General features: G+C 48.5%; 1 protein-coding gene across 1 annotated transcript in view; it reads left to right on the top strand.

Annotated features, from left to right (window-relative positions):
* Positions 1-12533, top strand: part of Itpkc (inositol-trisphosphate 3-kinase C) — a 21939-nt gene that overhangs the window by 5982 nt on the left and 3424 nt on the right. Inside the window, exons 2-6 of the mRNA XM_055595017.1 lie at positions 3002-3104; positions 5173-5386; positions 7980-8184; positions 9440-9541; positions 10115-10186. Coding sequence (XP_055450992.1) covers positions 3002-3104; positions 5173-5386; positions 7980-8184; positions 9440-9541; positions 10115-10186 — 696 coding nt within the window. The remainder of the gene's footprint in view (positions 1-3001; positions 3105-5172; positions 5387-7979; positions 8185-9439; positions 9542-10114; positions 10187-12533) is intronic.

Raw genomic sequence — 12533 nt, 5'->3', positions numbered from 1 at the left:
CAGTGAGGGGCTGGGGTGTGGCTCCATGGAAGAGCCCCTGCTTAGAAGTCCCCAGTGAGGGGCCAGGGTGTGGCTCAATGGTAAAGCCTCTGCCTAGAATTCCCCAGTGAGGGGCCAGGGTGTGGCTCAATGGTAGAGCCCCTGCCTAGAGTCCCCAGTGAGGGGCTGGGGTGTGGCTCAGTGGTAGAGCCCCTGCCTAGAATCCCCCAGTGAGGGGCTGAGGTGTGGCTCAGTGGTAGAGCCCCTGCCTAGAATTCCCCAGTGAGGGGCTGGGGTGTGGCTCAGTGGAAGAGCACCTGCCTAGAATATCTCAGTGAGGAACTTGGGTATGGCTCAGTGGTAGAGCACTTATAGTGAGCTTGTCTAGCATTCAGGAGGTCTGGGGTGCCATCTCCAGTACTGCTGAACAAGAGAGAGACAGGAAGACAGACACACTGGAGACTACATGTTTATGTAAGACAGCGTCAAGTAACCTTTATTCCTACAGTGTTTTGGGAGTGCCTGCGAGTTAGACCAGGTGCTGGAGACACACTTGTAACCCAGCAAGCCTCGCTCCCCCCATAAGCTTGAGTGCAGCTGGAATGCAGCTGGAATGCCCCAAGGCAATGGGGTCAGAGTCAGCCAGAAACCCAGCACTGTGGCTGGTGATGTTAGGCCAGTGGCTTCACCTCTGAGTTTGTTTCCTCCCTTGTGACACAGTCAGCCATCTTCCCCGGGCTGTTTTTAGGATTAAACAGGGTTTGGCACACAGAGCCTTTGTCATGGTGCCTGGAATGTTCCAGGTGCTTAGTAAACAGGAACCTTGATTAATCATCTCCTCCCCATGGGAGAAAATAGCCCTTCCTGGATCCCATGCTGTCCAACACCCTGACTGCCCGCCTAGCATCTGGCTCCCTCCAGTTTGCTATCTGCTGGGGAGCTGGGAGAAAGCATGCCCTTGACCCTGGGGGCAATGCCGGGTAAAGCACACAGCTTCCTCCTCTGCGTGAAACCTACTCTCCTAGTTCATGCTGAGGGCCAGCGTGTGCCTGGGGTGAGTATGTGTGTGCAGGCTCACACGCATGCCTGACTCGGACACGAAGCAGCAGGATACAACTGATTAAACCTGGCTTGGTATTTGGCTCCTTTTGAGCATCAGGTCCCCAGCCGGTGCTTCTGGCTCCTCCCACTTTTGCTGAGCTGCCAGCCCTTCTCTGGCTTTCTGTTGCGCTCTCGATACCCCCACTCCTTCCCTTTTCTTCCATCTGTCCTCTTTCTACTGTTCTGTAGTCTTTTTTTCATTACATTCATTGTGTTTGGGTCTGATGAAAGCTTCTGGGACTTCTCTCCTTCCAATACGTGGGGCCTTGTGATTGGACTGAAGTCTTCTGTTTGGCAGCAAGCATTTTTATGCCCTGAGCCATCTTACTGGCCCTGAATTTTGTTATTTTGAAACAGGTCTCAGCCAGGTGTAGTGGTGCACACCTTTAATCCCAGCACTCCGGAGGCAGAGGCAGGTGGATCTCTGTGAGTTTGAGGGCAGCTGGTCTGCATAGTGAGTTCCAGGACAGCCAGAGTTATATAGTGAGACCTTGACTTAAAAAACAAAACAAACAAACAAACAAACAGGGTGTCATGTAGCCCAGGCTATGCTACATGTTGCTGTGTAGTTGAAAATGGCCTCAACTCCCCAAGTATGGGGATTACAGTCATGCTTGCCTGGCTTTCCATATTTTTTAATTTAATTAAGATTATTTATTTATTTGTTTGTTTTGTTTATTTATTTTCAAGGTAGGGTTTCTCTGTGTAATCTTGGCTGTCCTGGACTCGCTTTGTAGATCACGATGGCCTGGAACTCATAGAGATCTGTCTGCCTCTGCCTCCCAAGTGCTGGGATCATAGGCGTACAGATTGTATTTTTAAAATGATGTATATATGTGTATAGGGTTGGGTGTTGCACATGAGTCGAGTGCCCATTGGAGGCCAGGAAAGGTTGTCGGATCCTCTGGGGCAGGAGTTATAGGCAGCTGTAAACTGCTGTGACTGGAGTTTCTGTAAGAACTGCCCATCCGAGCGCTGAACCAGCTGCATTTCTTCAAGGCTCTCTTTTCATGTCTCCCCGTCACTCAGAGGGCATGAGGGTCTGTGCAGTGGGGATGGAGAGCTGGCTCAGGGTTGAGATCAGGGGACATGGTTTCAGTTCCCAGCACCCATGTGGTGGTGCACAGCCATCCATAAACTCCAGTTTCAGGGGAGCCAGTGCCACCTTCTGCTCTCCGTGGGCCTCAGGCATGCGTGTGGTTCACATGCATACATGTAGACAAAACTTCCATTCATATACGTAAATCAAAAAGTTATTCAAAGATCTGCTCTAGTAACAAATTGCCCCTAAATACGAATGACTTAGAGCAACAGCAAAACTTTACTTCTGTTCGTACTACACAACAAATAGCTGCGGTTGGGGGGTCATGCTCTGTGCTGTCCTCCTGCAGGGACCAAGGCCCATTCTCCTGCCCAGTTGCCTTGTTCAGTTCCACAGGGAACTGAACGTGGAGTGTCTGAATTGGCCTTCAGCTTCCACCTGGAAGTGACACTACAGTCACAGGCCCAAGAAGTCAGTAACCTCAGTTCAAGAGGACAAGGACCTGTGCGAAGAGGGGGTGAGGCGGAACCCCTGGTGACCAGCTCTCTGCCGGTCTCACTTTTGTTCTCTCTCCTATGGTTTGCCCCAGGTCAGACCTTACTTAGAGGCAGAGAGGCTTGGCCTCTGTGTTTTATGACTGTGGACTTAAGGTTTACTGAGTTTTGGTGATTGCTACAGTAAGCAAACTCAGCCTATCCTATGACAAAGGCACAGAGACAGCAAAGAAAGTGAGAGGCAGACTCTTCCCCACCAGGTGCTGTCATCATCCCTGGACTAAGCAGGGCGCAATTACCTTGATGAGTTTGGGGACCATCGTCCCAGGGAGCTGCCAGGACAGTAATTCCTGGCTTTGACCTGTACCTCATGCTTACCCTACAGAGCAAGCCCTGGAAGAAGCTGAAGTCAGTTCTGAAGTACTCGCCCTTCGTGGTCTCCTTCCGCAAGCACTACTACCCCTGGGTCCAGCTCTCCGGACATGCTGGTGAGATTTCAGGAATGTGGACAGAGTCAGGCTCGGCCTGTGTGAAGGCTAGGAAACAACTGCTCTCTATAGCTTCACTTGCCTTCAAAACTGGCTTGGTGACAGTCCCTACCATGTGGGCTGCTCTGAGGAAGTTAGGCCTAGTCATTATTTTATTTTATTTATTTTGAGATAGGGTCTATGTAGCTCTTGTTGGCCTAGAAGTCATTCTATTGACCAGGCTGGCCTGGAACTCAGAGATCCACCTGCTTCCTGAGTGCTGCGATCAAGGCTGCCACGCCCAGCTAGGCCTAGTTTGTTGTTTGGTTGGAGTGGATGGGTATTGCTTCAGCTCCTGCTTCTGCTCCTTGTTTAGGGGAGACCCTAGACAGGCTTAACTTGCCCTACCTGGGATTCAGTTTTCCTCAGAATATAGAGCAAATCTTATTGCCCTTGCAGGCTTAACAGAGTTGAGGGCAGAACATTGAAAGCGTGGGGCGCAGGCTGATGGGAAACACAGAGACTGGCGCCAGAGCTCTCCTCATGTCTCTTGCATTGCAGGCCCTCAGTAAACCAAAGCCATGACTCAGTTGGGAGGAAAACAGGGCTTACCACATGGCCTTTGCATTGCTTCTTGTGACACAGCAAATATCTTAGGAAGAACAAAGAACACTGTTCCAGCCATCTCTGGAGACTATAACCAAAAGCTGGTCATGGTGACACACATTTGTTTTATTATTATTTGCTTGTTTGTTGGAGACAGGGTCTGTGTATTCTGAATGGCCTGGAACACTCTATGTAGCCAGGCAGACCTCAAAGTCACAGAGAGCCCAAACTCCTATCTCTACCTCCTGGATGCTGGGATTAAGGATTGTACCAGCCAGCTCAGTTTGGCACTCATTTATAATACCAGAGCTTGGAAGGCTGAGGCGGGGGGGGGGGTGTCAAATTGGGGTGTCAGTTTTATAGCAAGACCTTATGTCAACAAAGCAAAACAAAACTATCTCCTTGCCCTAAGACAAAAAGGAAAAATGTGGGATTCTGCCTTAGCCATATACATGCCCCACATAATGCCAGAATTAATTCATTGTTTTAAGCCTGGAGTCTTGCTGCTATAGCCCAGGTTAGCCTTGAATTCTCTGTGTGCCCTGGACTGGGCTCAAACTTGTGTGCAACCTCCTGCCTAAACCTCCTAATTTCTGGGATTATAGGTTCAAGCCACTGTTTCTAGCATGAATTAACTTAAGTAGACCCAAGTGGCTGGCCCCTGGGCAATCAAATGCAGGTCTGTTGTGGAAAGTTGTGTTGTCCACTGAGATCTCCCAGAGTTGCCTCAGAGGACAAGAGCACCCATTAAAATTACAGAGCGGGGCCGGTGAGATGGCTCATTGAGTAGAGGCATTTCTGTGCAAGCCTGATGACTGAGTTTAATCCCTGGAACCCATGTAAGTGCTGAAGGAGAGAACTGACTCCAAGGGCCAGTCACTCTCTTAATCACACCACAGGCAGGTTCACATAGAATAGCAACATTTTTGTAAAATTACAAAGTAGTGTCGGCTCAGTGGTTAAGAGCATGCATTGCTCTTCTAGAAGGCCCGAGGCAAGTTCTCAGCATCCATATTAGGTGGCTCTCGATTTCCTGTAACTCCAGTTCTAGGGGATCTGATGCCTTCCTCTGGCCTCTGTGACCTCGCGCGCGCACACACAAGTGTATAAATAAAATAAAGGTAAATATTTTCAAAATTACAAAATAAATAATGGTATACTGTGCTATGAACAGGACCATGTATAAATGAAAGAGAGTATAACTAGGCCCATGGAAAGCTGGGTGTGAACTGGGTGTGGGAACCCAGGACTTTAGCCCCATCCATGGGTGGCAGGCAGAGGCAGGCCGGTCTTTATGAGGTCAAGGCCAGCTATCTCAAAACAAACACAAAAGATACCCCAGGACAGAAAGGGGGTGTGGGGCCGGGCGGCCCGACTGCATTGACAGCCAGAGGGTGATGGCTGATGCATACAGGGAAGGAGGGTGTGGCAGGTCTTTCTCTGCCTCAGTCTCCGAACCTCTCCTTGGTCTTGCTTCTGACAGGGAACTTCCAGGCTGGGGAGGATGGTCGGATTCTGAAGCGTTTCTGTCAGTGTGAGCAGCGCAGCCTGGAGCTGCTGATGGAGGATCCCCTGCAGCCTTTCGTGCCTGCTTACTATGGCATGGTGCAGCGTGACGGCCAGGCCTTCAACCAAATGGAAGATCTCCTGGCCGACTTTGAGGGCCCCTCTATCATGGACTGCAAGATGGGCAGCAGGTAGGACTGGGGTGGCCTTGGGGCCATCAGGGTAGGTGGTGGACATTTTCTGAGAACAGGGCCAACTCGCTTTAGAGTAGTTGCCTCAGTATGTGTTCCTGCCAGTGGTGCGTGAGGGTTTCAGGTGTGTGGCCTGCTGGGAGGGTTCCAGGTGTGCCAGCCTGCTATGAGAGCTCCAACTTTGCTGGCCAGCCGTGAGGGTCCAGGTGTGCCAGCTTGCCGGTGCTTCTTGGTACTCTTGAGTCTATCTTAATGTCTCCTGTTTCATGAACTTAAAGCACTCTGATGGATATAGATGTCCGTGGATATGGATGCTGCCGAGGATAGCCTTGAGTTTCAGGTCCTCCGCTCTCCACCTCCCAAGCCTTAGGATTACAGACATATGACACCATCTGGTTTATGCTGAAGATCAAACATCGAGGGCTTTGTGCGTGCTAGGCAGGTTCTCTGCCAAATGAACCACATTCCCAGCCCCTAACTAAGAGGTTTTTTTGTTAAGGCGTTAAGGACTCACTTTGGTTGCAGAGGTGACTTAGTCAGTCTGTCTTTTATTTTATTAGGTTGGAGCTGGGAGGTGGATGAATAGGACTTTGAGTGCACTAGGCCCTGTTCACTGAGCTGTACCCATTTCCCTGGGGTATGTGGTGGTGGTTGGTTTCTGTTTGTTTGTTTGTTTGTTTGTTTTTGAGACAGGGGCTGTTGCACAGCCATGGTTGACATAGAGTTCATATGTAGCCTCAGACTTAGGGCAATCTTCTGCCTGTGCCTCCTAAGCATTGGAAATGTACGTCATGCTTCATTCTCTGTCTGTTTTTTTAATTGTTTACATATGCAGGATATAAATTCTTTGCTTTACACACACACACACACACACACACACACACACACACACACACCCAGAGTGTGAGATATATATATATATATATATATATATATATATATATCTTCTAACTTTCCCATTTCTACATCTCTCTGTCTCTGTCTCTCTGTCTGTCTGTCTCTGGACCGGAAGACCAAACCCATGGCCTCGAATTTGCCATTTCACTTTCTTTATACCATTAAACAACTCTAACTTTAAAAAATCTGCAGTTCTGATATTTTTTCCTTGGAACCTCTCCCAGTCAGGGCTCTTCCTTACTTTCTCTTGATGAATCAACATTGTTTCCTCTTTGAAAATCACTGCAGCTGGAGAGATGGTTCCCTGGTTCCCAGCATGTGCTGCTCTTCCAGAGGGCCTGGGTTGGGTTCCCAGCACCCATGTGGTAAAACTCCAGCCCCGGGGGAATCTAATGCTTGCTGCTGGCCTCTGAGGCTTCCTTTATGGGCATGGTGGCCATATATTTACACAGACTCACACATATGAATAACGAATTAAAATAGGTAAAATTAAATTAAATAAATCTTGTCTTTAATCCTAGCTCTCAGGAAGCAGAGGCAGTTGGATCTCTATGAATTTGGGGCCAGCCTGCTCTGTAAAGTGAGTTTTAGACCAGGAGGGCTGCAGAGTGAGACCCTGTCTCAAAGTTAAATAAAGTAAAAAAAAATCTGGGGTTCATGAGATGGCTCATTGGGTAAAAGCTCACACTGTCCAACCTGACACCTTGGGTTCCACACCCATGGCCCATGGTGGTGGAAAAACAATCAATTCCTGCAAATTGTCCTCTTACCTCCCTATAAGCATGTTTCTTCTGCCAATAAATAAAATAAACATTTGTTTTTCAAAATCTGAAATTCAAAATTTGCTGTGAAATTGGAAGCTTCATGCAATAATTATAAAATCTGAAAATTTCAAAAATTAGAAGCCCTTTTGGTTCCTAGTTTTATTTATTTTAATTTTTCTCATTTATTTATTTTTTAATTTTATGTGTAGTTGTGTTTTGCTTGATGTATACTTCTGTACCATGTGTGTGCCCAAGGAGTATGGAAGAGGGCATCAGATCCTCTGGAACTGGAATTACAGACAGCTGTAAACTGCCATGTGTGTGTTGAGTTTTTTGTTTTTTTTTTTTTAATTATGTCTGCAAATGTTGTACCTGCACTTATTTTGGTATGCCTGCTGCTTGAGGAAGCCAGAAGAGGGTATTAGAATCCTTGGGACTGGAATTACAGATAGATACTTGTGAGCCACTTTTTGATACTAGGATTGGAACTCAGGTCCTCTGAAAGAGCAGGCAGCACACTAAACAACTAAGCCATCTCTCCAGGTCTTGGTCCCAAGTATTTAGATAAGAAGTGGCCAAGCACCAATGAGCTGAAGTACTTTCTGTTTTGTCAAACATTGTTTTGTTATTATTGCTGTCAATGGCCTCATGTTTAAAAAAAATCTTTGCCTACTATTATATCATGAAAGTATTCTCGTGTTTTTGTCTATAAGTTTTATTGTTTTAACTTTTGTAGTTTGCTGGGTTTTTGTTTGTTTTGTTGTTTTGAGACAGAGTCTCACTATATAACTTTGGCTGACATCCACCAGCCTCTGTCCTCCAAGTGCTGGGATCAAACGCCTGTGCCCGGCAGCCTATGTTTTGATATAAGGCAGTGTGAGCCCTCCAGCTCTACGGTTGATGATTTTCTTTGTTTTATCCTGTGTGCTCAGGACCTACCTGGAGGAGGAGCTGGTGAAGGCACGAGAACGACCCAAGCCCCGGAAAGATATGTACGAGAAGATGGTGGCCGTGGACCCTGGGGCCCCCACCACAGAGGAGCATGCTCAGGGTGCCGTTACCAAGCCTCGGTACATGCAGTGGAGGGAGACCCTGAGCTCCACTTCCACCCTGGGCTTTCGGATTGAAGGCATCAAGGTAAGCTGGGAACCAGCAAGGTGGTTTTGACGCAGGGGACACTAGAAGGAGACAGACCCATGTCTGCGGAGTCCAGGTAGCCTGGGCTGCGGAAGGCCCAGCTCTCATCCCCGTGCCTAGTAGAGGCAAGGTTTGTTTATCTGTCTAGTGTAACATCTTCATGTACCATCTTCTCTTCCCTGAGTCTAGCCTTTTCTCTGTCCCAGCTTCCCTGGCCTCCCAAACCTGGTGCTCCTCACTTCATCATGGAATGCAGTAGCAGGAAGGATCTTTATTTATTTAATACATTAAATATACTTGGAAAAGCTGTCCTCCCCATGAGGAGTACTGCAGAGTCGGTCTGAGTTACACAGTGAGTTCAGGACCAGCTTGGGCATTTGGCGATACCTTGTCTCAGGGAAAACAACAACAACAACAAATTCCTAGGGGATCTAGCTCAGTGTTAGAGGGCTTGCTGAGTGTGTGAGTCTTTAGGTTCAATTCTCAGCAGCACTAAACAAACAAATAAAAACTCCAGACTGGCGCTGTAGCGTAGCAATAGAGCACTTGTCCGGCACATATGAGGGAGACCCTGGCACAGTATTCCTGCCCCACATCTCTTTGAATAATCAATCAAATAGTAAGTCAGAATGGCCAGCTGTGGTGGCTCATGTCTGTAGTCCAGGACTTGGGAGGCTGAAGTGGGGGATCAGGAGTATGACTTCATCTTAAGCACAAAGAGCTACATGCCCAGTCTCAGGTCGTCTTCAGTCTTCACAGCAGCTCTAGGAAGTAGATACCTGTATGGTTCCCATTTTCCAGCTGAAGCATCTGAGGCTGAGGCAGGTAATAGAACTTGTTTAACTTGAAGTGTGTTTGGGAAATGGAGGCAGGAGGATCAGGAGTTTAAGGGCAGCTTTAGCTATATGGTGAGACTTTGGTGAGCCTCAGACACATGAGACCCTGTCTCAAGAGGAAATGGACTTGCTTTGTCCCACTCTGCTAGACAGCAGAGGAACCATGCCGGAAGCCAGATCCTGGTGCCCTAATCACCTGTTTTATTGGATGCTCAGCCACAACTATTTCCTTAGACATAGAAGGACAGGTTATGTAAAAGTGTAACAGAGGGCTTCGTCGAGTTGGGCCAAGCAGGTGGACTGTTTCCCCTGAATAGGGGTCATCTTGGTTGGTGGGTACCCTAGGAGGCACCTGAGGTGGCCCAGGGTTTGGGGGTAAAACAGCACACATGACAAGCACTTCACATCTGGCTTTGCAGAAGGCTGATGGGACATGCAGCACCAACTTCAAGAAGACACAGGCACTGGAGCAGGTGACAAAGGTGTTGGAAGACTTTGTGGATGGGGACCTTGGAATCCTGGTAAGTGGGGCACCGTATGCTAAAAGGCAGCCACTAAAACCATTTAGGGTTGCTTCTGACCCCTGCTCCTTGGCTCTGGGCTGCAATGCCCTGGGCTGATTCTGGCTAGCTTTGCCCACAGGCTGCTGTCAGCTGGTGGCTTGGTTAGGACTGCCCGGTCCCAAGTAGCCTGGCTTTTGTGTGTGCCTTGGCTCACAGCCTTGTTCAGGGCCTGGGTGCTGCTCCCGCCGTGGGAATAGGAAGCTGAGCTAGCAAGTACAAGTACGAGGTCCCCTGGTCCCTAGGCACAGCATGGCCACGCTCTTTTGGGCAGAATGGGTCCTGTGATGAGAAACCCAGCTTGGGTAGGGGAACCTGCCGCGGCCTCTCTGGGAGCTGTGGGGATAGGTGGGGATTCCTGTAACGTGTACTACCTTATCGGCTCCACCCGAGCACTGCTCCTCCTGTCGTTTCCTTGGTTCCCTTTACCCCCTCTTGACTGTCCAGGGTGACAGGCTGAGGTATGATGTCACGGGGGCTCAAAAGGGCCTGCTGTGTTCTGTGCTAACGAGATACCCTTCCTCTCATACCCAGAGAAAATATGTGGCGCGACTGGAGGACCTTCGAGAGGCTCTGGAGAACTCTCCCTTCTTCAAGACCCATGAGGTTCGAGCCTTGGGTGCCAGGTGTATGTGGGCTCCAGTGTGGGGCTTAGCAAAGGGGATGCAGGAGGGAAGGACGTGGGAACATGCATTCAAGCGAGTGCTCTGGGAATGAAGGCTAGCCTCCGTTCCAAGACCCTGGGCTTACCTTCTTGGGCCTCAGTTTCCTTTTTTTTTTTTTTTTCCAGGGCTGGGAGTCAAAACCAGGCTCTCTCAGTCACTGTGCTGAGCACATCCCCAGTCCTTGTTTTGTCTTTGGGAGATAGGCATATTTTTTGAGACATAGCCTCATGTCGCCTGGCATGGCTCTTCCTGCCTTAGCCTCCCACATGCCCTGATGACAGGGAACATCACCACACCCAGCCTGCCACTCCCAGCCCTGCTCTGACAAGGGTAAGGGTGGTGGTACCGTACTCCCAGGACTGCTAAGGACTGAGAGTCACTAGAAGTGACCTTTGGGGCTCACAGAGGCACACACATTCATGACTCCAGGTTCTTAGAATTAGTTTATGGCTGTAATGATGTGTTTCTAAGGGCCTCCCACGATGGGTGGTTCTAGCCTTCTCCTTTCTGCTCCTCGCCTGCCTCTCTGAGTTGGTTTGTGTGTTTTATGGTTTTATTCATTTGTAATGTGTGTGGGCTTGTGCACACCTGGAAGACAGAGCACACCTTGAGGGAGTGTCTTCTCCTTCTAACATGTGGGTCCTGGAGAGCAAACTTGGGTCACCAGGCTTGGCAGCATGTGCCCTACCCACTGAGCCATTCTGCAAGACCAGAGGGGTTTTGTTTTGCTTTGTGGCTTTGTGTAGTCTAAGTTGGCCTCAAACTTGTTCTGTTGTCTGTGTTGGCCTAGAACTTCTGCTCCTCCTGCCTTAGCCTTCACTAGTGCTAGGATTATAATTGTATGCGGCTCTGCTTGTTGCCACCCTGTGTCTCTTAGGAGAGACAGAGCGGGTGGCCAAGGCTGTTTACCAGTCACGAAAATGACAGCATCATCTCTTTTTAAGAGGGGGCCCCTCTGCTCCGCCAGCCTTTTCTCCCTCCTCAGTGGTGTCTCTGATTTTTCTAGAAAGCCCTGAGCTGGAAACAAGTCTCAACCCCAGCTCGGCAGCTGCCCCGGGAGACCTGGCATTTGAGTGTCTCTGGCATTTGAGTGACAGCAGCCATGTGGGCACTGATGAATAGGCTAATCTATTAGAGCCCCACCCACAGTAAACTATTTCTGAGTGCCAGCTGTCATTGTCATATTTGTTTTGGTCAGATGTCACTGATGTCCCAGTTACTATCTTCAGGCTTTATGTGGAAGTAGAGGTCCCCTCTCCTTATGTTTAGTTTTGCTTGCCTAAACTGGAGGTGCCTTACCTCCAGTTAAAATATGAAAATTCACTTAGAGGTCAGCATTTGCAGTTTCCCTTGACAACTGGAAAGAGGCAGAAGTCCTGGATGCTTGCCATGAGGTAACAGCATCAGGAACTGGCTGCTGTCCCTCTCTCCTGTTCCGTAAGGGATTTGAACTCAGGGTCGCACGCACATCTGCCAGGGAAGTGTCACCACTGAACTACATTCCTTTTTCACCTTCCACAGTTTTTGGGACAGGGTCTCATGAGCCCATGGTGACCTGGAATTTGCTAGGTAGCTGAGGATGACCTTCAACTTTTCATCCTCCTGCCTCGACTTCCTGAGTGTGAGTTATGGTGTGTGTTATCATGTTTGGGGATAGGCATTCTACCAAATGAGCTATATCCCCAACTTTTCACCCATTATTTTTTTTAGGCAGGGTCTTACTTTGTATCTTTGGCTTGTCTGAAACTCACTATGTAGGCCAGGTTAGCCTCTCTAGGTTTTTATTTTGAGACAGGATTTAAGTTGCCCAGGCTACCCTTGAGCTTACTCTATATTTAATCCAGGCTATAGGCCTTAACTTTGTTTTCTTTTTTCCTTCCTTCCTTTCTTCCTTCCTTCCTTCCTTCCTTCCTTCCTTCCTTCCTTCCTTCCTTCTTTCTTCTTTCTCTCTCTTCCTTTCTTTTCTTTCTTTCTCTCTCTTCCTTTCTTTTCTTTCTTTCTCTCTCTTTTCCTTTCTTTCTCTCTCTTTTTTTTTAAAGATTTATTTATTTTCTGTATATGAATGCTCTAACTGTATGTACAACTGCATGCCAGAAGAGGGCATCAGATAACATTATAAATGGTTGCGAGCCACTCTGTGGTTCCTGGGAATTGAACTCAGGACCTCTGGAAGAGCAGGCAGTGCTCTTAACCACTGAGCCATCTCTCCAGCCCTCCCTCTTTCTTTCTTTCTTTTTCTTCCTTCCTTCCTTCCTTCCTTCCTTCCTTCCTTCCTTCCTTCCTTCCTT

This window comes from Psammomys obesus, unplaced genomic scaffold (genome assembly GCF_907164565.1).
Source record: "Psammomys obesus unplaced genomic scaffold, mPsaObe1.curated_primary_1811, whole genome shotgun sequence".
NCBI lineage: Eukaryota > Metazoa > Chordata > Mammalia > Rodentia > Muridae > Psammomys > Psammomys obesus.
Note: the sequence above shows the minus strand (reverse complement) of the source record. Positions and strands in the feature narration are given on the sequence as shown.